The sequence below is a fragment of the Astatotilapia calliptera genome, chromosome 2, assembly GCF_900246225.1.
Source record: "Astatotilapia calliptera chromosome 2, fAstCal1.2, whole genome shotgun sequence".
Classification (NCBI taxonomy): Eukaryota; Metazoa; Chordata; class Actinopteri; order Cichliformes; family Cichlidae; genus Astatotilapia; species Astatotilapia calliptera.
This window is the reverse complement of record NC_039303.1, coordinates 28,904,580-28,927,240: the sequence shown is the minus strand read 5'-3', so window position 1 is coordinate 28,927,240 and position 22,661 is coordinate 28,904,580. Positions and strand designations below refer to the sequence as shown.

Below are 22,661 nucleotides of genomic sequence, written 5' to 3'. Positions count from 1 at the left end.
GAACTGAAAATTTTGTAAAATATTTTATTGTGTTTGAAATGGTGCAACAGACAGGGCAGAAAAGGACTGTTATGATCTCATTTATGGAATTATTTCCTGTATGCACAGTCATTTTTTTTCTTGTGTAGCCTTTCAATACATTTTGTTTGTCATAGTAAACAAGTTTCATGTGGCTTGATTGCAGACGAAAAGAACATTTTTGATTAAAAATCCCAGAGATTACTTTATTACCCATATCTCACACAAACAGGCTGACAGAAATCAGTTACTATTTTTCTTAACTTGCATTGCCATCACCTTTGTCCATCTTAACTCCTGTCTGCCTTTTCTCATCACTACTCCTTTTTCTTACTCTCTACTGCGTTCACTCGGCCCTCCAGGCGCCTCAGTCGATCCTCCACAACAAAAGACTTTTCAGAGCTCGAAGTGAGCAGCGTCAAAAAGACGCATACCAGCACTAAGCCAGCCAGTCGAACTGCCGTGGTGTCTGCGGACGCTTGCTTATCAGTCACTATCAGTCCAAAAAACCAGAGTCCCAAGACAGTTTTGATAATCCAGAAGACCTGCTTTATCGCACCAATCAGCAGACGCAGAACGATGGACAGCAACCAGTAGCCAATGAGGGCCACCAGACCCCACTGGGCGACGGCCGTCACACCCTCTGGAGTAAAGTGGGGCAGTTTCAGTGTAGCTGTGGAGGGAGGAAATCCAGCTTAGCCGTGTTGTTAAAAAGAATAAAGCTTGAAAATACTTTCTGTTACACAGGAAGCAACAAGAGCAAACACTTACAATTAAAAAGGAGTGGCTTACAAATTGCCCGGAGGGAGAGGCAAGTCTGCATATTTTCACTTGCATTTTTTATTGCCATGGATTCAACTTTACGTGAGCACACACACACACACACACACACACACACACACACACACACACACACACACACACACACACACACACACACACACACAAACAGACACACACATAGGGACTCATCCTGCTACCCACCATCAAATCCAGTGACTCTGAGGATCTCTGTGACGTAAACAGCGATGACATTCAGGCCGCTGGCAGCTCCTTCGGCCAGGAATCGGATCACCATCTCAAAAAACTGGAGTGGTGTGCAAGGAGGGTGGAGACATGCTTTACATTTGTTATTACACAAGGCCACAATTAAGTAACATGGCATACTGGCCAGACTGAAAACCATGCAGAGAGACGACAGAAGACAATGTGCAGGCAGTGTGATTCATAATGCTGACAGGAGCAGCTGGTACAAACTCACTGATCGCATTCAGCTGGGAACTTTAATAGCCCTTATTTCACTTGTATTTTTATTTTTTATTCCTATTTATTCTATTTATCCCCTTTGTATATTTTATTTATATTTGTCTCTGTATTTATATATGTGTGTGTGTGTGTGTGTGTGTGTGTGTGTATATATATATATATAACAGTTCTGTAACTGTAACTTTGGTCGTTGCTGTGCTTTTTTTGGAAGTCGAATTTCCCAGAGGAACCCACCCGAGGGATTAATAAAGTTCTATCTTATCTTAGCTTATCTTATCTCTTATCTTATGAGCGGCATCTTAAGATAGAAGATGTGCTGACTTGGACAAACAGCTGTGCGTGCTGGTGACAGCTGGACAGCACCCCTCTCTATTCCTGTGCACCCTCCACCACCGACTCACAAAACAACACACACACAGACACAGTACTGCAAGGTCAAGGGGAGCCCAGCGAGTTGGACGCATATCTAATCTGCACCTGTTGCACTACACAAGGCCACAAACTTAAGAACTTCATGCCAGTGTCTGTGTAACTCATAAACAGGTGTAATAACCTTCTATTGGTTTTAATTTCCAAAACTTTTAAAGCTTTCATAACTGTAAAATCGGGCTTATTTACTTATTACACTATTATACCAAAGATTTTGCTCTTTTACACTGATTTTACTGGGAACTATCAGCACAGTGTCCAGATCTTTTGTTTAGCTTAAATCTGAAGTTGCAGAAACAGGCTTTATTTTCAGTTTGACTGCATGCGGGAAGTTAACTCACACATTCAGACACACTAGGTGATTCATGGTGAACTACTAATGCACAATGACGTTTCCACACACACACACACACACACACACACACACACACACACACACACACACACACACACACACACACACACACACACACACACACACACACACAAAAGCTCACAAGTAAAGTGAGCCCTTACATGCAAATATCACTGTACTGAAACACACAGCTTCTCTACTCTCAGCGCTATATGGTGTAACACAACATGACACGACATGGGGCTAAACTGAACCAAGTGAGTGGGCTCTGTTTAAGGCACCATGTCAGGGCAGCACGATGGAAACACCCAGGAATGTTGCTTACCATGGCCAATGTACCGACGTTCTCCTGACCAAGCAATGACTCAAGAAACAACACTGCACTCTGAGGGAAAAGGGAGCCACCAGTAGTAGAAGGAGCAGGGAGGCGGAGATGAGCGTGTGGAAGAGTGCGAAGGGGTGAGGAGAAGACAGAAAAATGAGGGCAGAGAAGATGATGGGGGATCAGGAAGGGAGATTATCAAGTTGAAGAGCACATGGAGGGGAATGCGTGTGTAGAGGGTGAAGTGATGGGTGGAGAAAGGTTAAAGAGAAAGGTTGGAGCTTTCAGAATTAGTAATCGGGTACAGTTAAGCACAGAGCGAGAATACTGAGAGAATAGTGAAGTTAGACCACCGCATTTTAACAATTCAAATCCACTTCCTGGTGCAAGGAGGAAAAGAGCGTTATCCCGCGGTGCACCTCCCCTCTTTACCTCAGCAGCTGATCGTATCACGCTGGTTCCCACTAACGACTCCGCGTACCGGTGGATCTCCTGGCAGGTTCCCGTGAAAACGGTACGCAGTGTAACCACCGATGGGCTGTTCGCCTTGGCCTGCTCAGCCCGAGCTTCGGCTCCAGCCCAGGCCACCGTCAAGCCGAGAGCCAACACACAGATAGTAAGAAAAACCCGAGCCATGGCACATCCACTGCGCTCTCAGCCCAGACGCACGGAGTCACTGAAAGGAGGTTTGAGAACAATGTGTGGAAAATGTGCCAAGTGAACGCGCACAGGTTCACGCTGCAGCTCAGAGCAGGTTGAGCAGCTCGTGTTCAGTGACTCAGACAGAAAATCACAGACTTAAAAATGGCTTCTGTTGGGAGCATTCGCTGACTGCACACCGAGTTTTAAATCAACATGTAGCACCAACAGGCAGAAGGACAGGCAGTAGAAGGCGCACGCTTTTAAAAATAATAAGACATTCAAGTGTAAAATTTGAAATTCAGATAAAACACAGGTTTAAAAATCCTTTCGGTTTCAGGAGGATATTATTACTATTGGTGTTTAATTATAAACTCTGGCTGCACTGCAAAAAATATCCAATCCTGGAACTCTGCGCTCCCCAAGGACGCTCCAGCTATATTTGGTAAGAAACCGTTAAAGGCTTAGATCCAGCAGCGATAGAGATATGAGATCATCAGTCAAAACGTAACGGAAAGTTACAGTTAAAAACAACAACAAAAAAACTCCCGCAGTGTATGAATCCAAAAGTGGTTTGTTTCCTGGGCAGATCTGCAAGAAAACGACCGAAACTCTGAGTGTGAGCTGGCCACGAGTCTCCTAAAGCCTCTTATTTCAGCTCTGAGCCCCACAGCGATCGAGGTTGGTGCTCCTTTGTCTCTGAACTTGCATCAAAATGCACTTCTGTGATGGATTATGTTGCATAACATTTAAAGAGTGAGAGAGCGAGAGAGAAAAAGCCCTTCTTGCCACCGTTCCCGTTCGGCACTCCCTTCCTTCCAGCGTTTCTAACGACCGTTTCCAGCGTGCAAACACGTCTGGGGCTTCGGGGAGGAGGAGCAGAGGGAGGAAAGAGCTCTGCTGAGCGGGGATAAACAGAGATTTGCACACTGGGACTTGTATTTTAATGCTGCAGGATCAAACGTTAAGACTTCACATGGTTTTAATAATAAAAAAACGAAGAAGAAGCGGAACAGTTTTCATGTAATTTTAATAACTAGCAGAACAGCAATTATACAGCACCAAGTCAGCTTGTTTCAGGGCAGCACTGAGCAAAAACAGGCAGATAAAAAAAGAAAAGAAAATGGCATTCACAGTGTACATACACACCAACATCCACAGCACTGCTGTTTCTCTGATAACTGGTTTAATGGGCTGCTTTCAAATGAGTGCACACAAACAAGCCTCTGTCTGCACCAGCATTAAAAAAAGAAAGTTAATTAGTGGACACTGGATGAGAGAAGCTTCGGTTATTGTTAAAATAAAACAACAACAACAACAAAAATCTTCAAAGCATCACTGCGGCCCACACAAAGCTGAAATCATCGACTGTCTCCTCACCAACAATCTCTTGCACATCAGAGTGTAAGGGAAGTACATAATTGGAGGAGGGGGCACGTGAGTGCCGTGCTGAGCCTTTTCCCCAGGCAGTGTCTCTACTCCAGCTCATCTCGCTGACCCGCTTCCTCACGAGTTTAGCTGCGTGGCTTTTAGCCGATGTAGATGCGATGGAAGTCGTTGGCCCCGAAGGCCGCGTTGCATTTGGGGCACTTCCTCTGGCGTGTGTCGTAGCGCGTCTTAACGCACTCGAAGCAGAAGACGTGGAAGCACTTTGTCAGCACAGCATCCTTCACCCGGGAGTTGCAGCACGGACACGTAAGACGTGCCTGTAGAGAGAGAGAGAGAGACAAGGAACGGTTTGAACAATACACTGAAAAAAACATTGTTTTTCTCGACTGAATGGTTCCTAATGAGTGGAAGTGAATATCTAGGGCAGGAGTGAAGCCCTCAAACCAGACTTAACACTCAACCACTCTCTTAGAAGAACAGAAATCCTGTAAAGCAGGTGTGTATCACTAAAGACTCAGATCATAATTATATGTACTGCCTCTGGGGATAAATCTGGACAAATGTGATCACAGGCCTATAGGAATCTGAAATTTGAGCAAGTCTGTTTTCTAACAGATCCACTGAATTCCAGTTGTTCTATTCTGTCCTCATAAAGACTCTGATCACACTCCCAAAAACACACTCAGCTATAACACCTGTCAGTGTATTTGTTTATGGATTTTGCTTGCAGCCATGAGACATTACTTATGTGTAACAGGAACTGCCTGTATTTTTTCCCCCACAGTTGGTGAGACTGTAGTTTGACCTCAGATGTTTTTCAGCATTAGAATCATAAAGTTATCAATGGTCATCAGATCAGAGCTAAAGGAGAAACTCTGCCACAAGGTTAGCCTCATTTTGTTTTTTATAGTAAATAGGAAGTTATAGCTAGCAACCTGTGAGCTCAGATTAGCACAAAGACTGAACACATGGGGAACAGAAGCACAGGAGTTTATGTTGCTGTGCTTTATCTTGGTTGAGACTGGTAACTTCCCAGAGTGTCTAAAAGACATAACCTCCTGCGAATGCTGCAATTTCTACACTAAAGATGCAATACACACATCACTGAGCTTTAAGTGTTCTGGCAGACTCATCGGATCACCTTCGTTGAGAGCCAGGCTAGTCTGCTGCAGGACTTTATGCCAAGCTGAGGGTCTGACCTTATAATCATTTATTTCTTCATTTAGAATATCGTCTCCATTGCTGATTTTCTCGGCAGGCTTCTTGGCCTTCTCAATCTTTCTCCTCAGTTTGGAAATGTCCTCCTGAAAAAAAACACAATGGGGAGATGTAACAGCTGTAAGTGACAGGAGACACTCCCTATATTTTGGGCTCATCTAACAACAGACTTTATGACTATAATAGTCTTATAGCCCTTTTGTACTGACTTGACTCGACTTTTCAGGGGTTTCCATTAGGTCATTTTAAATATCTGCTCTGCTGGGTTCCAAGCAATCTAAGACGATCCAAAAATGTGACATCAACAGACTGCATGCTGCTGATTGGCCAGTCAGTGGCGTCACTTAAAGAGTCATGAGAGCAACTCTTTCAAAAAACACCATGTTCAAACCACCGGGTGCAGATGTTTACCCTTGATTTAGCAGCAGGTATACCCTCGCTTCGACGTCCTTCTCTGTTGTGCCGCTTTTTGTCGCAGCTGCGTTGCTATAACAACTCCAGGCACCTTAAGGTGCTACTCGATCGCAATGGAAAACGATCAAAGCCGAGCCGAGTCCCATAGAGTAGAGTAAGTACTCGTGGAAAAGAGACTATTAAGTGGCATTAACAGTCATGTGAGAAGTTTTCACCGTTTCATTGGAGGGGGAAACATAATGGAAATATTGGAATTATAGAGGAAACAAATCCAATTAGGGATTAGAAAATATGTTGTGTATTTTGAGAAAAAGTCATCTCGAAAGTCTTATGACAGAAAATTAAATTGTTTTAAATCCAGTTTAGATTTATGGTATAATCTGATACAGGAGAGCTGTGGAGGATCAACATGTAGGGCTGTTTTCAGCAGTATAGTTAAAATTGCTTTAAAGTCTGTAATCCCAGTGCATATGATTATGTGACGGCATTTCAAACTGCCGTGTTTACTGAAACTTGGTGATTTGCGTACCTGTGCTCGTCGCGCATTGAAGGACTCCTTTTCCCTGGAGATGCTGTTCTCAACGACCTCCTCTCTGACCAGCTTGAGCCTCTGCTGAACCTGCTCCAGCTGAGTTCGCACCTCCTCCGAAAGCAAAGCCGACTCCTGAGCCTGAAGGAGGATGAGAGCTGTCAGTGGGGAAATTCTAATCCCATGCACTCCACTGTGCACACACAGTACAGCATGTGAAAGTGATTTTAGTTATTATTTACTTTAACTATGTACATCTAAATAGCATTAAGGAAGCTTAAATTCCTTAATAGGAGCTCATTTTGTAGCTCTGATTCTGCCCTCTTAGGGAAATTTGATTTACAGCATGGTCACAGGGCATTTTATCACATTATTTAAGCTTTACATATGATCAAGCACAATGTAAAGGCACTTTCTAGTGAGCTGAACCGGCTCTCCAGTGAAAGATGTATTGTTAGAAGCCTGCAGCTAAAAATCAATAGACAAGATTTGACTGCTCACAACAGTTTAGGAAGAAATCAAGCATTGGTGTGTTCTCCTCCTCCCCGTTACGTAGGAGGGCAACGCCTACATCAGTATCATCTGAGTGCTCGATAACATTTAGGATGAGCTGGTATATGAAATAAACAATAAAGATCATAAAATTTCCAGGGGGCAAATGTGCGCGGGGGTTCGTCAGGAAGCGATATGCCAGTTTTGATGTCAGCAGTGCCTCCACTCTCCAGCACACTGAGCAGATAAACCACAGAGGGTCTATAAGGTGCTGATTGTTGATCCATTTAAACACTGTGCAACTGTTGTTTGTTAAAAGTTGTTTCGCTGTAAGGCTCTAGGATTTTTTGGCACATCTTGAGAAGGTACCAAGGCAACATAACAATCTCAAAAACTGACTGCTCAGCTCAACAGGCTGGGCCTCCGATGGACTTCTGTTTCCTTCGAGGTCAGGTCAGACGAAAAGGCATCACAGTGAGTAGCCATTCGGAGTGGTTGCCATCCCTGGACAAGCAGGTTTTCTCCTGCCCTTCACCTCGGCTTTTATCCCCTTCATACGGAACAATATGTTACCTTGCGTTTATTCATGTCCAGGGCTTGTGTTCGAAGTGCCAGCTCCCTCTCAGCAGTGTTGATGGTGCCCTGCAGGAGGCGCTCCTTCTCCTCAAGCTTCCTCACCACCTGCAGCTGGGCATCGACCTGTAAGGTACAGCGCAAACAACGATTTCAAGAAATCCCTTTTATTTAAAAAAGAAAAAAAAAGAAAAAAAAAAAAGAACAAAGCAGGAAACTGTTCAGCAGAAAATGTTTTACCATGTTTGTTACAAACCACTATGATGCACAGTGCATTAAAAGAAAGTAATTAACTATATTCAATTACTAATTAGCAATTAATCTATGCGTGGTGGGGGGCGCACATGGGTGCTGCGGTCGCCTTGTGCTTCACCTGAGTTTTTAAAGTAAGTAGCTGGTCGGCGAGCTCCTCCTTCTCCTCTTTCAGCAGCTTGTGGATCTGGTTGGACTTGATTCGCTCGCTCATCAGCTTGAAGTTGGCGTCGTCTTTTTCTCTGAGCTGCTGCATCAGGCGGATGTTCTGTTCCTGCATGTCCTCAAAAGCCTGGCCCGTCACGTCCATCTCGCTCAGCAGAGCGTCTTCCTCCTACAGGAGGAGGCGAGAGTGTTGGAAGAAAAGAACCAGGCAGAGGTATTTAAGAGTAAAAACTAAATTATGAGGTCCCGCACCTGTTTAGCTATGGACAGCTTCTTGTTGAGGATGTCGATCTGCTCCTCCACAGAACGGATCTTCCTCAGAGCCTCTTCATCAGCCATTTTCTTGCCTTCCTTCCTCTCCCTCTCCTCCAGCTCTCTCAGCCTCTGCCGCAGCTCCTCTGCCTGAAACCAGGACATTTATACGGGAAGCCCAAAGCACATTACTACCTGCTTCCATCCATCCATGTAAAAAAAATACATAAAAATCAAGCCAGAAACGTCTTAGTGGACCAAACAGATTCACTTCCACTACTTTGCCGATCATGTTAACAAAACGCCTGCATTGTGCAGCGCTGATCACCTCAGACTTGGTCTTCTTCTCTGCAGCCATGAGCTGGACCTTGTCCCTCTGCTCCTTGGGTGCTGAGCGGTACATGTCCAACAGCAGCTTCATCTCCCGCTGGGACTCCTGGGCTTTCCTGCACAACCACAGTGAGAATATTTAACAAAACTATCACCTAAACGAACACACAACACACAGTTAAAGGAGTTTCTCAAGCTATGCTAGCTCCATATACAACAAAAAGACCGTTCCCCCATGTTTTACATGTCAACATTCTTTGTTTACCTGCTGTATAATGAAGAGCTCATCATTTAGTGAGTGCTACTGCTGTTGATTCAAAGAATCACATGACGTTTGCAGCCTGAAGCTGACCCGCAGAACAAAAGATCCACAACAACAATGAAAGTAAACATTTTTCCACTGTACTCTGACAACTGTGACATATGAAGCATATATATAATACTATAATATGAAAATATGAACACAAAGGTGTAACACTGAAATCAAGCCCTCCAAAATCAGATTGAGGAAACAAAAAATATGATAATGGGCTGTTTGAGTACTTACAGTTTACAATATTTTTCCAGCTTCCAAATTCTTGGTCATATGTCTCTTTATAATGTATAATTTTAATTTATGTGTGTGCAAAAAAAAAGAAAAGCAGAAAAAATCCTGCATGGATGAATAATCTCTGACACAGCTTAAAATAAATAAATAAAAATCACTAATGTATCTTACTTGAGTTCTGTGCGAACGATCTTCAGCTGCTCCATCTCCTTCCTCTTTGACCCTCCAACCATAGAGAGACGCTCCCCGGCCAACTCCTCTGCCTGGCTGCTGCTCCCTGGTTTCTCCTTCTCTTCCTTTATCATGCTGCTGCTACTGCTGCTGCTGCTCCCGCTGCTCCGGGTCGGCCTCTCCCTCTCCTTTTCCCTCTCTCTCTCTTTTTCCTCCTTCTTTATAATGTCCTTCTCTTTCTTTTCTTCCTTCTCTTTCTTCTCCTCCTTCTCCTCTTCCTTTATAGTTGCCTCGAGCTCTATACCAGACTCTGTTTTCACTGAGGCACCTGTAGAAAGACGATGCGAGAAAGCCATGGAGGAATTGTAAACTGGGACAGGCTAATTAGCGAAAAAATAAAAAGCTATCTAAAATAAAGCTACATAAAATGAGATCAGTTTTAGAATTAGTTAGCTAAGCTGGGAGTTACCTGTGCTGCTGGGTGTGGAGGAGCCGTTGTCAGGCTCCGTCTTGACCACAGGTTCCCCAGAAACAGCTAGCGTTGATGGAGAAGTCATATCCTCCTTCACATCCATCTCTGTGCTGGACTGAGATTGGAGGGGGGCGTTGCCCTTTGAAGCGCGAACCTATGAGGGTAACAGATTGTGCCATCATGTTCTGCTTCACTTCACCCAGAAGATGTGACTGTGAAAGCACGCCATCATTGTTTCATTTCTCTTCTTGCCTCCATCTCACTTACCTGGTTGAGCTCAGCTTGCGCTTCTCTAAGTCTCAACTTGTATTTCACCACCTCTCCCTTCATCTGTTGGTTGTGAGTTTGCAACGTGCTGATCAGGTGTCGCATCTCCCTATTAATGGGACCTGAATGAAGTAAGAGGAAGTCAAGGGTGAAGGTTTTGGTTCAAATACAAATAATGCATCTCATTCACTTTTAATGTCAAAACTTCCATCAGTTACCTGCTTGCTCATTGGCAGCAAGAGTCTGCTCAAATTCGATGCGCAGCATCTCATACTCTTTCCTGACCTGCGCCAGTGTGTCCTCCAACTGAAACACCTCTGTGCGCACCTTCCTCTGCAGAGTCACCTCATCATTCTGCACACAGAGAAGATGAGAGTAAGACGAGGTGTGACGAAGACAAACGAAACCGCCCAAACACACAACCTACCTCCATGTGCTCGAGCTGTCGTAGCCGTGCCGTCCTCGTGGTGTTGAGTCGAGCGCGTGTCTCATCTAACTGAGCCTTGAGGATCAGAGACTCGTTGTAGAGCACAGAAAACTGTGACTGCAGACAGCGATACTCTGCGGTTTCTTTCACCAAGCTTTCAGCTCGGTTCAGCAGCTCCGTCTGAGCAAAACAGAGGTAATGAGAAAAGTCAACAAAACGGAGAGAAAAATATTAGCTGATGAATAATTTCCATCACATTTTTGAGGTTCATCAGAAAGACTCTGGTGTAAAAACTGACTTCATTTCTGTTACACTCATGTGAATCCACTCATTTTTAATTAGCTTCAAGTAAAAAGCATTTTTACACGATGGTAAATTAGCAGTTTGGTTGTTTGGTTTCATGAAAGTGGACTTTAAAAGTGCTCATGAATCACAAGCAACTAAAACAAATGTCAAAGCAATGCTGCGTTCAGTGTGAGCACCTTCATGCTGCCGTTCTCCTGCTGAACATTTTGCAGGTCTTGCTCGAGCTTCTGCAGCTCGATGAGACGATTTTCCGCCAGCTCTCTGTTCTCCTCCAGCTCACTGTTCATCTCCTCAAACTGTGTCAAGGAAAAGTACAAAAATGCTCACGCTATAGTTTTTTTGCTGTCCAAAAAGCTGCTCTTTAACTTTAAAAGGGAATCCTACCTTTCTCTTGTTAATAGTGATGGTCCCACACACACTGCTGGCCTCTCCACACACTTTGTAGCCTTTGCTGTTTACCTGGAGTACACAGGAAGTGTTACAACATACAAATAATCTCCTGACATTTCCCTGCTTCTAATCAGCCTGCGCTATCCTCACCCTCTCCAGTATCTCGATCAAGTGTGCGTTCAGTCTGTTTTCCCGCCGGCGGATCTTCTCCATGTCCCACTGCAACTCCTCGATCAAAGCCTGCACCTCGCTGACACGCTGGTCGGCCTTGTTAGCCGCCCGTGCCAGAAGCCGGGACTAAGCGACACAGAAAAAACCCAAAGAATTAACTACTGAGAAAAAAAAAATCAAGTCTTTATGACCAAATCATTCAAGAAGTTTATATTATCTTCAAAACAAGTGTTTAAAAAGTGTAAAAGTTAGTTGGATCTGAGGATTAATCCAGTTCAAGACGCAGTTCATACCTCGCTCGTCATGTGTGTGTACTTCTGTTTGAGGTCCTCCGTCAGCTGTTGAAGCCGCTCGTTTTCACTGGTCAGGAGAGTGTTCAGTTTGGATGCTACCACCCACAGACTGCCCCCTGGAATGAAAAGCAACAGCATCACATTTAAAGAAAACCTGATGCACGCACATTTAATCTCATTGTCTCACTGAAAAACTCTCTTCACAGAAAACGTCAAAACATTGAATCTCACCAGCTCCAGAGTCCAACTCAGCCTTGAGCTGAGCCACGGTGCTTTTCAGAGATTCATAGATCTCCAGCACACGGGTAGCCTGCTTCTGGCTAGACTCCACCCTCTCCTGAAGCTCTGCCTCCATCTCCTCACTGCTGCTGCTAGCCAGCGTGGCCAGGAAGGAGTTGTTTGTCTCTCCTTGGTGGCCTGGATGACAGCCACATAACAGATTCCGTTTTTGGGTTTTTTTAATGTCACTGCTTTCAAAGTGATGATTCGTTGGTAAGTTCTGTTCTTACCTCGGTCCTTGGCTCTCTCCTGGTTGGAGTCGCCATCGGGTTCTGGAGTTTCTGGCTTCAGGCTCCGCCCCTCACCCGTTGGAGATTTCTCAGGCTCACTGCTTGCTTGGTCGTAACGCCTGATGATCAGCCGAATGTTTTCATCAAACTGAAAGAGACCAAACAGCATAATAATTTGGAATTTTACATCTTCATACAGAAGATATTTGTTAATGATCATTTTTGACAGAGGGGTCACCTGGTTCCAGTATCTGTTCAGGATCAGAAGACTGGCATCATCTGTTGCTTGCCGGGTCTCCAATCTCTCAATTCGCTCTCGAAGTTCATCCTCAATCACCTGCACACAACAAGATAACAGATCAAAAGCTTTTAGATTAACAAGACAAGAAACAAGTGCAGCTTCTACAGTCTGATGAGGTAGAAAACAACACCGGGGAATGAATTTACCTGTCTTTGATCGAGAGATTCTCCCAACTTTCTGTTCTTAGTCTGGAGAGCTTTGATGTCTTGTTCTTCCTAAAAAAGATTTGATTGAAACATGACTGCACAAAGAAGAAAACTTATCCACAATACGAGAAGACGGTTGCTAATAGATATATTAAGGGTAGAGTGGATAATAGATGAGGACTCACAGAGTTGGACACCCCTCCCAGTTTAATGACAGTCTCCACCGCGGTGCTCCCTCCGGCCGCGGCGCTGACTCCGGCACCTCCGTCCTCTCCTTCACGCTCCCTGCGCTTCTCTGGCGGCGCACCGGAGGACGAAGGGCCGCTGGGGTCGGCAGGACGCTTTTGCCCCGACATCGTCGGACTCCTGAAACAAATACAGGAATAAAAAAAATTCTCATTCTAACCGGAGGAAACTGTGTGTCTCAAATGAAAGTAACTGGGTAAACGACAAAGCCAGCTAGATCAAATGATATCAGGTAACTCTCTCAGTGCTTATTCTGATACTATATCGCCCAAAGAGATGGGAGGAGGAAAGAAACAAACCCAAATGACCTCGTAACATTTCAATTCACCAACAGTCTGATTAAATGAGTGACTGTAAGGTTAGGAGAACGTTAGCCATTTGCTAACGCCAGCTTTAAATGCCGATCAACTTCATTCTGATCCCGTACTTTGGTGCAACTACTCTGTAATACTGTCAACAACAGCTACAGCTAATAGAAACCTTACCGCTTTTAACGTTAAGACTTTTAAGCTAGTAACTGAATCTGTCTGTGGATGTTGATGTTGCGGCTCCCTGGCTCTCGGAAACGGAAGTTTCCACAGTCATGATGGATTAAAGCTAACTTGGCAGTGCGCCCCCTGCTGCCACGGAGGGCGCAAATTCACCAAAGGGACGCGTCCGGCTTCTTCTTCTTTCTCTTCTTTGTGCTTATTGGCGGATGGCAAACAACGAACTGGTGCATTGCCGCCACCAATTGGTATGGAGTGTGAACCGAATCCTCACTAAAGTATTCGATCCTATCATGCAAATTTTAATTAAAAATCGCCTGATAACTTTCTAAGTAAATCAATGAAATCCAATTTTATAAACCCATCGTCCTTTCTTTTTGCCATCTCTCCGTCATTTTCTGTTTTAATATATTTCTTATTTCTTTTTTTTTTCTTTCTTTCTTTTTTTTTTTTTACCAAAGCTGATAATTAACTCCACTAATCTTTTTCCAGTGGCCTCATTTTCAGCATTATCTGCCACTTCATTTCCCCTGACATCATAACGTGCTGATATCCATAAAAAGTTCATTAATAGTCCCGTCATCCTTACTCTGTATAGTGTTTGTTGGATTTCTATTGGGATGTATGTATGTGTTGACCCAGGGTGAGATCTAAAACCTGCAGAGCACGGGCCCTCGAGGCCTGGAGCTTGACACCCCTGCTCTAGATTAACGCTGCTTGAGCTTTATGTTCAGGCTTCGTCTCCCTGCCCGTTTTCCCCCTGCACTAGCTTGTTCCGCCGCCTGCTCGCCTGCCTGTTCTTTTGGAGTTTGTCTTCCCGGATCTATGACGGAGATTTACCTCGCCTCTGGCTGTGATCACCGCCCGCGTCTGTATTTTCTGTGTATCAAGTCACTCCAGTGCGCCACCCATCCTCCTGCTCTGTTTCATTCCCTCTCGGTCCTCGCTCGTTTACCCGATCACTGTAAATAGCCCCTTCCCTTGTAAATATCCCCTATAACTGTAAATAAAACAGCATTCAGCGCAACCCCCGAGCCTGTGTGTGTTTTTGCTACTGAGTCCACCCGTTAGAGTCACCCAACACCAATATCTCACCCTATACCTAGCAACCTCTTCTGCCACACCAAGCATCTGCATGTCCTCCTTCACTACATCCATTAATCCTCTCTGTAGTCTCCCCTCTTATCGTTCTGCCTGGCAACTCCATATTAAGCATCTTTTGTCCAATAAGATGCACATGTCCAAACTGCTCAATCTTTCTCCCTCTGATACACTCGTTTCTAATGTTGGTCCTCCTGGTGACTCCCAAAGGGAATTGTAAGATCTTCAGCTTGGCCTCCTTTATTTTTGTTAGTGCTATCAACTTCAAACCATACAGCGTAGCAGGTCTCATCTTGTAAATCTGCGAACTCTCCTTCACCACACTTTTAGACTGTCTGATACTCTACATTCAAAAATTATCAAATAAAACGTCATACATGTTGCACAATTGCCCATAAGCCAATCACTATTAACTGATTTGATCTGATTAAAATTCATTCGAAATGTTTAATTTCACGAGCAAATTTAATAGCAGCGAGAGTGAAAGGGAACATTTACGAGATAGTGATGAGCTTGCCATGATGTATGGTTTGGAGATGATGGACCTGACAGAAAAGACAGGAGGCTGAGCTGGAGAGTTGAAAATGAGTTGAAGATGTTCAGATTTTCAGTGGGATGGAGGAAAAAACAAAGCATGGATGGAGAAATTAAAGTGAGGGCTCAGGTTGCGCAGTTTCGAGACGAATGTAGAGAGGCATGGCTGGTGGATGCTTTGGACTTGCAGAGAAGAGGGATAGTGGACATACTGGACAAAGGATGTTGAAGATGGAGTTGTAGGAGGGAAAGAAGAAGACCATGGAGAACATTCATGGTTGTAATGAGAAGGTTGGTGTCATAGAAGGGATGGTGTGAGACAAACTTACTACAAAAGGTCCCTACCTTTTTGTAGTAGGGGAAGGTGTTTAATTATTTCTTTTTGTAACAATGCTTCTTGGTAGTAAATCTTATACTCTTGGAAAGTTTAATTCCCTTCAAAGGGTCATGAATCTGTAAGGAAAACAAATTTGTGGGTTGAGCAGCAGAGCTGAGTATGTGGGCTGCACACATTTGTTGCAAGACAACCGATGCGGTTGTGTTGGTCACAGAATAAGCCATTTGGCATTGGCAAAGAAGACTGGGCAAGTTTTTCATGGGTGCAACCCTCACAATGGAAGAAAATTGTACAACCTTGGTCCTCGCTACATCGAAAACCAGATTGAGTGCTTGGGGTCTGCAGCAACCTCTGACCTGATGACCTATTATCCCAGGAAGCAGCTCAAACTAAAATGTTCAAACAAATTCTTCAATTTACTGGCAACAAATGAAGAGAAGCCAAAAAGGGAATGTTAGTTGGTGCTAGTTAAAAGTCCTAGTGCAACATTTTTAACAGTCTGGCAAAGGTCAATGAGTGATTTGCTAAAACAAGTAAAAAAAATAAATCAAAATCAAAATAATCCAAATAAGAAGAGATAAAAGCCTTTGACACCAGCAGTCTGAGTTTTGAAATACTCCTTAAATTAGGAAAACAGCCCCTAACCAGCTGTTTGGAATGATTGCTCAAGAGACACTGAACAGACAAAAATGACACCCAGATTTCTGAGCCAAGACGTGCTGAATAATTTCTGCGATCAAATGGTTATTAATACATAACTCATGCATTAATGTACAAGTTCCCAAATGTTATAACACAAATTGAGACTGCTCTGTGTTTTTCTAAAGCAGAATTGATACTGGAGTCATTACCAAGCAGTCAAAGGGTAACAACCAAAGGGTAATTTCTCCTGTCCAATATTTTTCATTAATGTTATGCGAGATAAGCAGTGTTATCTATAATAAATATGCATGTATGTGATGATCCTGTGTATAATAGGTAAAATTGGATTCGTGAACAAAGAATGATCTCGATCAGAGATATCAAAGGGCAAATTGCTCATGGTGCAGAGTCCGGATTGTGTAAAAACTGGCTTGTAGTTAATCCTGAGTTTAAAATCCATTCCAGCCATGAGTTCAAATACAGCTATCTGATGAGGTCACCTATTGCCTGGTGGTCACAAGAAACTCCCCCAACACAAAAGCTTTTTGGAACACTTTCAGCAGCTGATAAGGAAACTGTCTATCCATGACGTGATTATCACGCACTGTGATGCACTTGGCACATATACGTGACTTTTAATGAAAGAAACTGAATATTACTTGTTTCCAAACCTCAAACTAAAACACGATGAGATAAATCGAGCAGAATTAAAAGAAAAAGGACGTGGAGGTGCACCAGTGGTCTCTGCGTGTAATAATATAAAAACTCTCCACACACACACACACACACACACACACACACACACACACACACACACACACACACACACACACACACACACACACACACACACACACACACACACACACACACCTCTTCAGACATAAACGTGCAGAAATGTAGAAATTCGACGCAAAAAAAAAAAAGAACTGAAGAGTTCATCGAATGCTTTTGCGACTCACATTTTCACCAGGAAATACAAAAACAAACCTGAAATGCAACATTGCAGCCAGCGGCTCACATTTCAGCATCTGTCAGTGTGCAGCTCTGTGAGCAGAGACAGAGGGGCCCCTCTCTTGATCATGTGATGAGTGCATGCCGGTGCGTGCATACATGCAGACCTCGATTTTTATTACACACATCGCTCCCCTGTTGTTTTCCACTTACCCGATAAGAACATAGTGCATTGGTAGCAAAGTCATCATAAAAAATGACCGCCCCCGTGTGGGCCTAAACGGGCCAATTGCAGTTATCCGGGTTACACACGCCCCGCCACATCACGAGCACCTCCTACTTCGTGGATCCGGACAGCCTTTAAATGCCCCCTTTCATCCACTTTTCGGGTTGTGTGTCAGTGTCGTTGCTGCTTTGGGTCTGTAGAGGCTTATCTGCCACGTCAGTTGTCGTCGCTGTTTAACAAAACTGTCAAGTAAGACTAGTTGTTTTGTTTTACTCTTGCACACTTGCGATATTGCAGATTGTCATATGTTGCAGACTAGAATTTTTGGTTGGATTAGTAAGCCTCTGCGGGTTTACTGATTGAAGTAGCAAGTTTTAATGTGTTATAATTTGTGTGTGCACACGGTACACGGTTCATTTAGGAAGTTCACTTTCCTTTGCATCATACATTAGAGGCTATTTTACTTTGAAAGGCTTGGCAAACATAAACCTGTTTTCTGCAGATGGCCGTCAGAGCGCATGCTTGGATGTGCGCAAATATTTGAAAAGCGCCTAAGTTCAGCCTGTCTTTTACGATCGCTTACTTTATTCTTTGCAAGCGATGTTCTTGATTATTGGCTATGACATGGGCCTGTTTAATGCATTATTTGCTGACAGCACTGCAAAAACTTCTAGACCAAAACTGCGGGTGAACTTTGAACACATGTTGCACAATGAAAGGGAGCAGTTGTGTTTTGTAGGCCAAAGTTCAACCCTTTTTTAAACCAAATTTTTAACCTTGGATGTGTTGAAGGAGAACAGAATGTTGTTGGATTTTGTGTCAGATGGAAAACAAGATTAAATCTTCCTCGTACCACTAATGGTTGAAGACTTTCCAAACACCTGCCAAAAAACCTGTATTGTTATTTCTCTTAGGATGACTCATCCGTTCCCATCCCTTTCTCCGGAGCAGAAGAGGGAGCTCTCTGACATTGCTCAGAGGATCGTGGCTCCAGGAAAGGGAATCCTGGCTGCAGATGAATCAACAGGTGAGCCACCCTTTTATTTAGTACTCCATGCTGAGAGGTAAATGCTGTGCATGCAGGTGAAATTATTTTCTGTGTTGTGTTTCTCTTTAAAGGCACCATGGCGAAGCGGCTCCAGAAAATCAACGTGGAGAACACCGAGGAGAACCGCCGCAGCTTCCGTGACATCCTCTTCTCCTCTGATGCCTCCTTCTCAAACTGCGTGGGTGGCATCATCTTCTTCCACGAGACACTCTACCAGAAGTCAGACAGTGGGAAGCTGTTCCCCCAGCTCGTCAAGGAAAAGGGCATTGTTGTTGGCATCAAAGTAAGGAGCAAGCAGTGTCTGACCCTTTGAATCTCAGAGATAAAGATTTTTTTAGAATTTGCTGACATGTTTGCATTTTCTTGCTTTAGGTGGACAAAGGCACAGCTGGTCTGATGGGAACAGATGGAGAGACCACCACACAAGGTAACGCGGATTCAACACCTTGTGCATTTCTCTGCAAATCTCATCACAATGATGCAGAATAAGCCTTTCAAAGACGGGGTTGCTAATGTTCTTTGGCTTCTCTAGGACTTGATGGCCTCTCAGAGCGCTGTGCCCAGTACAAAAAGGACGGCTGTGACTTTGCCAAGTGGAGGTGTGTGCTCAAGATCTCAGATGGCTGCCCATCAGCTCTTGCCATTGCAGAGAACGCCAATGTCCTCGCCAGATATGCCAGTATCTGCCAACAGGTGCGTGTATAGCAAATTGCTCTACATAAAAGGCTGACAAATTGGGTAAATTCTAGTCATTCATTTGAACTTGTATTCACCAGAATGGCCTTGTGCCCATTGTGGAGCCAGAGATCCTGCCTGATGGAGACCATGACCTTCAGCGTTGCCAGTACGCCACAGAAAAGGTAAGCAAGACCACCAGCAGCAAAGGATATTCCCAGTACATAAGATGGGAAGGGTGTCTAGTAATAAATCTGCCGGGTCATCTTTAGGTCCTGGCTGCAGTGTACAAGGCTCTGTCTGACCACCATGTGTACCTGGAGGGCACTCTGCTGAAGCCCAACATGGTCACTGCTGGACACTCCTGCACTAAGAAGTACACCCCTCAGGAAGTTGCCATGGCTACAGTGACTGCTCTGAGGCGGACCGTGCCTGCCTCAGTGCCTGGTAAGTGGCATGAGGACAGCTTTTACATTACAGTTAAGGAAGGTGCAGAGCAGTTCATTTGATTATGAGTATGACACTATTTTTCTGTTTCTTTAAAGGCATCTGCTTCCTGTCCGGAGGGCAGAGTGAAGAGGAGGCCTCCGTCAACCTGAACGCCATCAATCAGGTGCCTCTGCACCGTCCCTGGAAGCTGACCTTCTCTTACGGTCGTGCACTCCAGGCTTCTGCTCTTGCTGCCTGGAAGGGCAAAGCTGAAAACAAGGCAGCCACACAGCAAACTTTCATCACCAGAGCCAAGGTCAATGAGTAGTACTGATCCTCAGTAGATACTATTAACGAGTGTTATCAATTTGCTGAGGACTGTTTACTGAACTGGCTGTCAAATAATGCTTATCTTGCATTGCCCAACTTTACACTGTCTAGTAAATGATTGTTGTTGGTTCCCCCCCCCGTTCTATTTAGTCTTACGCTAATGTGACACAAGTAACTTGGCTGATAATTAACTTTCCAATTTGACTTTGTCCTGTCTTTTTTTCCTCCCCCTCTGCTCTTCCCCTCAGATCAATGGCCTGGCTTCCAAAGGAGAGTACAAGCCCACCGGTGCAGCTGGCCAGGCCTCCACACAGTCTCTGTACACTGCCAGCTATGTATATTAAATACTGTGACAATAACCCAAGAAAAACAAATCAAGAATTGCACATGGACCAAATATAACTACAAGAAAATCTCCTTCTGGGTGCCCATCCTCCCTGCATTACCAACACCAGGGGGAGACTTCTGTCAAAATGTTCAACTACTGTTTGTCTACTTAATGAAATCTCCCGAAATAAAAGACCAAAATGTTTTTGATATCAGTGTCTTCATGAGTTGTATCCACCACTGATGGAGTAAATTCCTTGCACATATATATATATATATATATATATATATATATATTAGAAAACCTACTCCTGTTTCTTAATACATAAAGTTTAATGTGCTACTACAGAAAACACTGGGGCACCTGAGATGTTGATTGGGGATAAAATCAAAGGTTTAAACATTTAAGTGCAGAATACAAAGCAAAGTTTAGTGATAGTCAAAGACAAATAAGACACTGTTAACAATGCAGATACAATTAGATGCAAAATCTTGGACATCTCTGAAAAGATGACACGTATAATAGATTTTCAAAATTACCAAAGGTCTGATGAAGATATTAACAATAAAGTGTTTTTAACAAGTATGTTTTGTTTTTTTTTAATTAATTAATTTTAAATTTTTTTTAAAAACCAAACTTTTATAGTTTATACCCGTCCCAGGTACCGTCCTGAATTTTGGCATTTACAGCCAAGTTGTGTGACTAACAAATGCTAGGTAGCCTAGATGTTGTCCAACATATACGGTATGACATCTGGCCTTGTTCAACACATTCAGTCGATGTGTACGGTTGCCAGACAGATTGGTTATCTTCCTGAAAAAGTTCTTCTAAGATAGTTTTTTTTCCCCTCACAGATTCCACAGGTAAGAAACTAGTGAGCAAATAATCACATTTGACTTTTGCTATTTGACTTTTAACCCACAGTAGATTTTCACTTATTGTGGCTTAATATATGAAAACTTGTTTCCACCACTGGGAAGGGAAAAAAAGCCGTGGATATGACAACCCATTCATCCATTCTCTTCCACTTATCATTTTCAGGGTCACCAGGTCGCTGGAGCCTATCCCAGCTACTATAAGGCGAGAGGCAGGATAAACCCTGGACAGGTCGCTAGTCTGTCACAGGGCTAACACACAGAGACAAACAACCAATCACACTCAGGTTCACACTCACATTTACACGCATGGGCATTTTAGAATGACCAATTAACCTAACCTCACTAACTGCATGTCTTTGGACTGTGGGAGGAAGCCAGAGTACCCAGAGAGAACCCACACAAAGACAGGGAGAACATGCACTCCCCACAGGGAAAGGCTCCGACCAGGTGGTAGAATCTTGCTGTGAGGCAACAGTGCACAGCGCCACCGTGCCGCCCTGATAATACCCTGATAACAACTGGACGTAATGTTGATATGTCAACATTATTATTATCTCAAGTGAGTTACATTGCTTAAAAAATGTATTCGACCACCTCACAATGTAATGTTTATCCCACAGCTTTACTAAATGAAAATTAGTGGTAATTACCAAAGATATTTTTTTATGTTTCTGTAGTGGTTAATCCATCAGTACACACACTCCTTAACTAGAGTTATATTTTTAATGTTAAAATACAATTATTGTTGTTATCCAAACCAAATTAGAATGTTTAAATTTACTGTTTTACAAAAACTGAAAAAATAGTAAAATGCATTATTATTATTCTTACTATTATTTTAATAAAGTGCCAAATTACAGCAAAAATAAGGGTTTCAGTGGTCAAATGTTATACTTGAAAATAACTTGAAATTTCAAGGTATCTTTTATCTCATAGTTCATTTTATTTAAGTCATAAAACTTTTTTTTTTGATGAAGGCTAAGATTCATACGGTAGATGAAAGTTGAATAGCCCATGGACCAGTGGCCTTATTCAATAAGAATATTCTGTATGATGCAACTTCACAGTTAATGCTTATTTTAATATTTAACATTAATTAATTAATTAAGTTCTAGATTCATCACTTGACTTTTAGTAATAATGAATTCTTTCAATTTCTTTGGAGGTAGTTTAGCATGACAATACTTACTCTACAATGTTAATTCAATTACAATTAACAAATGCTGAATTTGTGCAATGTAAGAAAGAATCAAAGATGGATACTTGTGGCAACTTTGTTTGAGTAACAATTGGCCATAAATTTAGCCAATGAATTTAATGCTTTTTAGCAGGAAAACCTCTGATGTTGAGGCTTCCTTGAACGCACCAGCCAAAATTGCACCATAACTATGCATAATTTTAAATGTTTTAGGTGCATCACTATTGATTAAATATCTGTTTCAAAGAAGTTTTGTAGCCTTTAATTTGACTGCCATATAATTTAAATTAAATGTCTGAATAATAAGAAATGAATATAAAAAATTATAGTATTACTTTTTATTTAAAGGTTTTTTTCTTTTCTTTTTTTTTAAAGAGTCTTAAAGATTTTCCAAAATAGTGTATTTCCATACCAGCTCAAGTCCATCTTCTTTGTTTCCCTCAGTCACAGTTAAGCTAACATATCCACTCAAGTTTTTTTTTGTTATCCTTTTAAGACAGTGTATGTCTATTTTATATTAAAACCTGCATTACAGAAAAGTTTCTGATGTAGACCAAATGTTAAGCTACATGAGTGCGTCTCAGTTTTGATGGGCGAACTGTTT

The 22,661-nt window shown here is 43.0% G+C and overlaps 3 protein-coding genes across 4 annotated transcripts; 1 reads left to right on the top strand and 2 right to left on the bottom strand.

Annotated features, from left to right (window-relative positions):
• Positions 1-4: 4 nt before the first annotated feature.
• On the bottom strand, positions 5-3,908 carry LOC113036440 (transmembrane protein 109). 2 transcript variants are annotated; one of them, XM_026192807.1, is made up of 4 exons: positions 2,823-3,908; positions 2,394-2,453; positions 1,003-1,105; positions 5-691 (listed from the first exon to the last, which is right to left on the bottom strand). In XM_026192807.1, exons 1-4 carry the CDS (start codon positions 3,024-3,026, stop codon positions 336-338), a joined length of 723 nt encoding a protein of 240 aa, XP_026048592.1. In that variant the 5' UTR covers positions 3,027-3,908; the 3' UTR covers positions 5-335. The 2 variants fall into 2 exon arrangements, with proteins under 2 accessions (XP_026048592.1, XP_026048600.1); XM_026192815.1 differs by lacking the exon at positions 2,394-2,453 and having other exon boundaries at positions 9-691; positions 2,823-3,907.
• Positions 3,909-4,042: 134 nt separating this feature from the next.
• On the bottom strand, positions 4,043-13,530 carry rnf20 (ring finger protein 20, E3 ubiquitin protein ligase). Its single transcript, XM_026192794.1, has 22 exons — positions 13,375-13,530; positions 12,829-13,009; positions 12,644-12,712; positions 12,435-12,533; positions 12,197-12,344; positions 11,919-12,104; positions 11,688-11,803; positions 11,374-11,520; positions 11,218-11,292; positions 11,010-11,129; positions 10,528-10,707; positions 10,319-10,454; positions 10,101-10,222; positions 9,831-9,987; positions 9,362-9,689; positions 8,642-8,759; positions 8,314-8,463; positions 8,018-8,230; positions 7,645-7,770; positions 6,580-6,720; positions 5,618-5,722; positions 4,043-4,735 (listed from the first exon to the last, which is right to left on the bottom strand). Exons 2-22 carry the CDS (start codon positions 12,997-12,999, stop codon positions 4,559-4,561), a joined length of 3,084 nt encoding a protein of 1,027 aa, XP_026048579.1. The 5' UTR covers positions 13,000-13,009; positions 13,375-13,530; the 3' UTR covers positions 4,043-4,558.
• A 3,797-nt stretch (positions 13,531-17,327) lies between these two features.
• On the top strand, positions 17,328-20,190 carry aldob (aldolase b, fructose-bisphosphate). Its single transcript, XM_026192780.1, has 9 exons — positions 17,328-17,420; positions 18,086-18,198; positions 18,291-18,502; positions 18,592-18,646; positions 18,752-18,912; positions 18,996-19,079; positions 19,167-19,341; positions 19,440-19,639; positions 19,902-20,190. Exons 2-9 carry the CDS (start codon positions 18,087-18,089, stop codon positions 19,995-19,997), a joined length of 1,095 nt encoding a protein of 364 aa, XP_026048565.1. The 5' UTR covers positions 17,328-17,420; position 18,086; the 3' UTR covers positions 19,998-20,190.
• The last annotated feature ends 2,471 nt before the right edge of the window (positions 20,191-22,661 follow it).

Excerpts from the sequence above, each read along its gene's own strand:
- LOC113036440 (XM_026192807.1), bottom strand. The coding sequence starts at position 3,026 with ATGGCTCGGGTTTTTCTTACTATCTGTGTGTTGGCTCTCGGCTTGACG. Across the intron at positions 1,106-2,393 it reads ACGTCGGTACATTGGCCATG|TTTTTTGAGATGGTGATCCG; the intron begins GTAAGCAACATT and ends ACACCACTCCAG. Across the intron at positions 692-1,002 it reads CAGAGTCACTGGATTTGATG|CTACACTGAAACTGCCCCAC; the intron begins GTGGGTAGCAGG and ends CTCCCTCCACAG.
- rnf20 (XM_026192794.1), bottom strand. The coding sequence starts at position 12,999 with ATGTCGGGGCAAAAGCGTCCTGCCGACCCCAGCGGCCCTTCGTCCTCC. Across the intron at positions 12,345-12,434 it reads TGAACAGATACTGGAACCAG|TTTGATGAAAACATTCGGCT; the intron begins GTGACCCCTCTG and ends GGTCTCTTTCAG. Across the intron at positions 5,723-6,579 it reads TCAATGCGCGACGAGCACAG|GAGGACATTTCCAAACTGAG; the intron begins GTACGCAAATCA and ends GTTTTTTTTCAG.
- aldob (XM_026192780.1), top strand. The coding sequence starts at position 18,087 with ATGACTCATCCGTTCCCATCCCTTTCTCCGGAGCAGAAGAGGGAGCTC. Across the intron at positions 18,647-18,751 it reads TGGAGAGACCACCACACAAG|GACTTGATGGCCTCTCAGAG; the intron begins GTAACGCGGATT and ends TGGCTTCTCTAG. Across the intron at positions 19,342-19,439 it reads CGTGCCTGCCTCAGTGCCTG|GCATCTGCTTCCTGTCCGGA; the intron begins GTAAGTGGCATG and ends GTTTCTTTAAAG.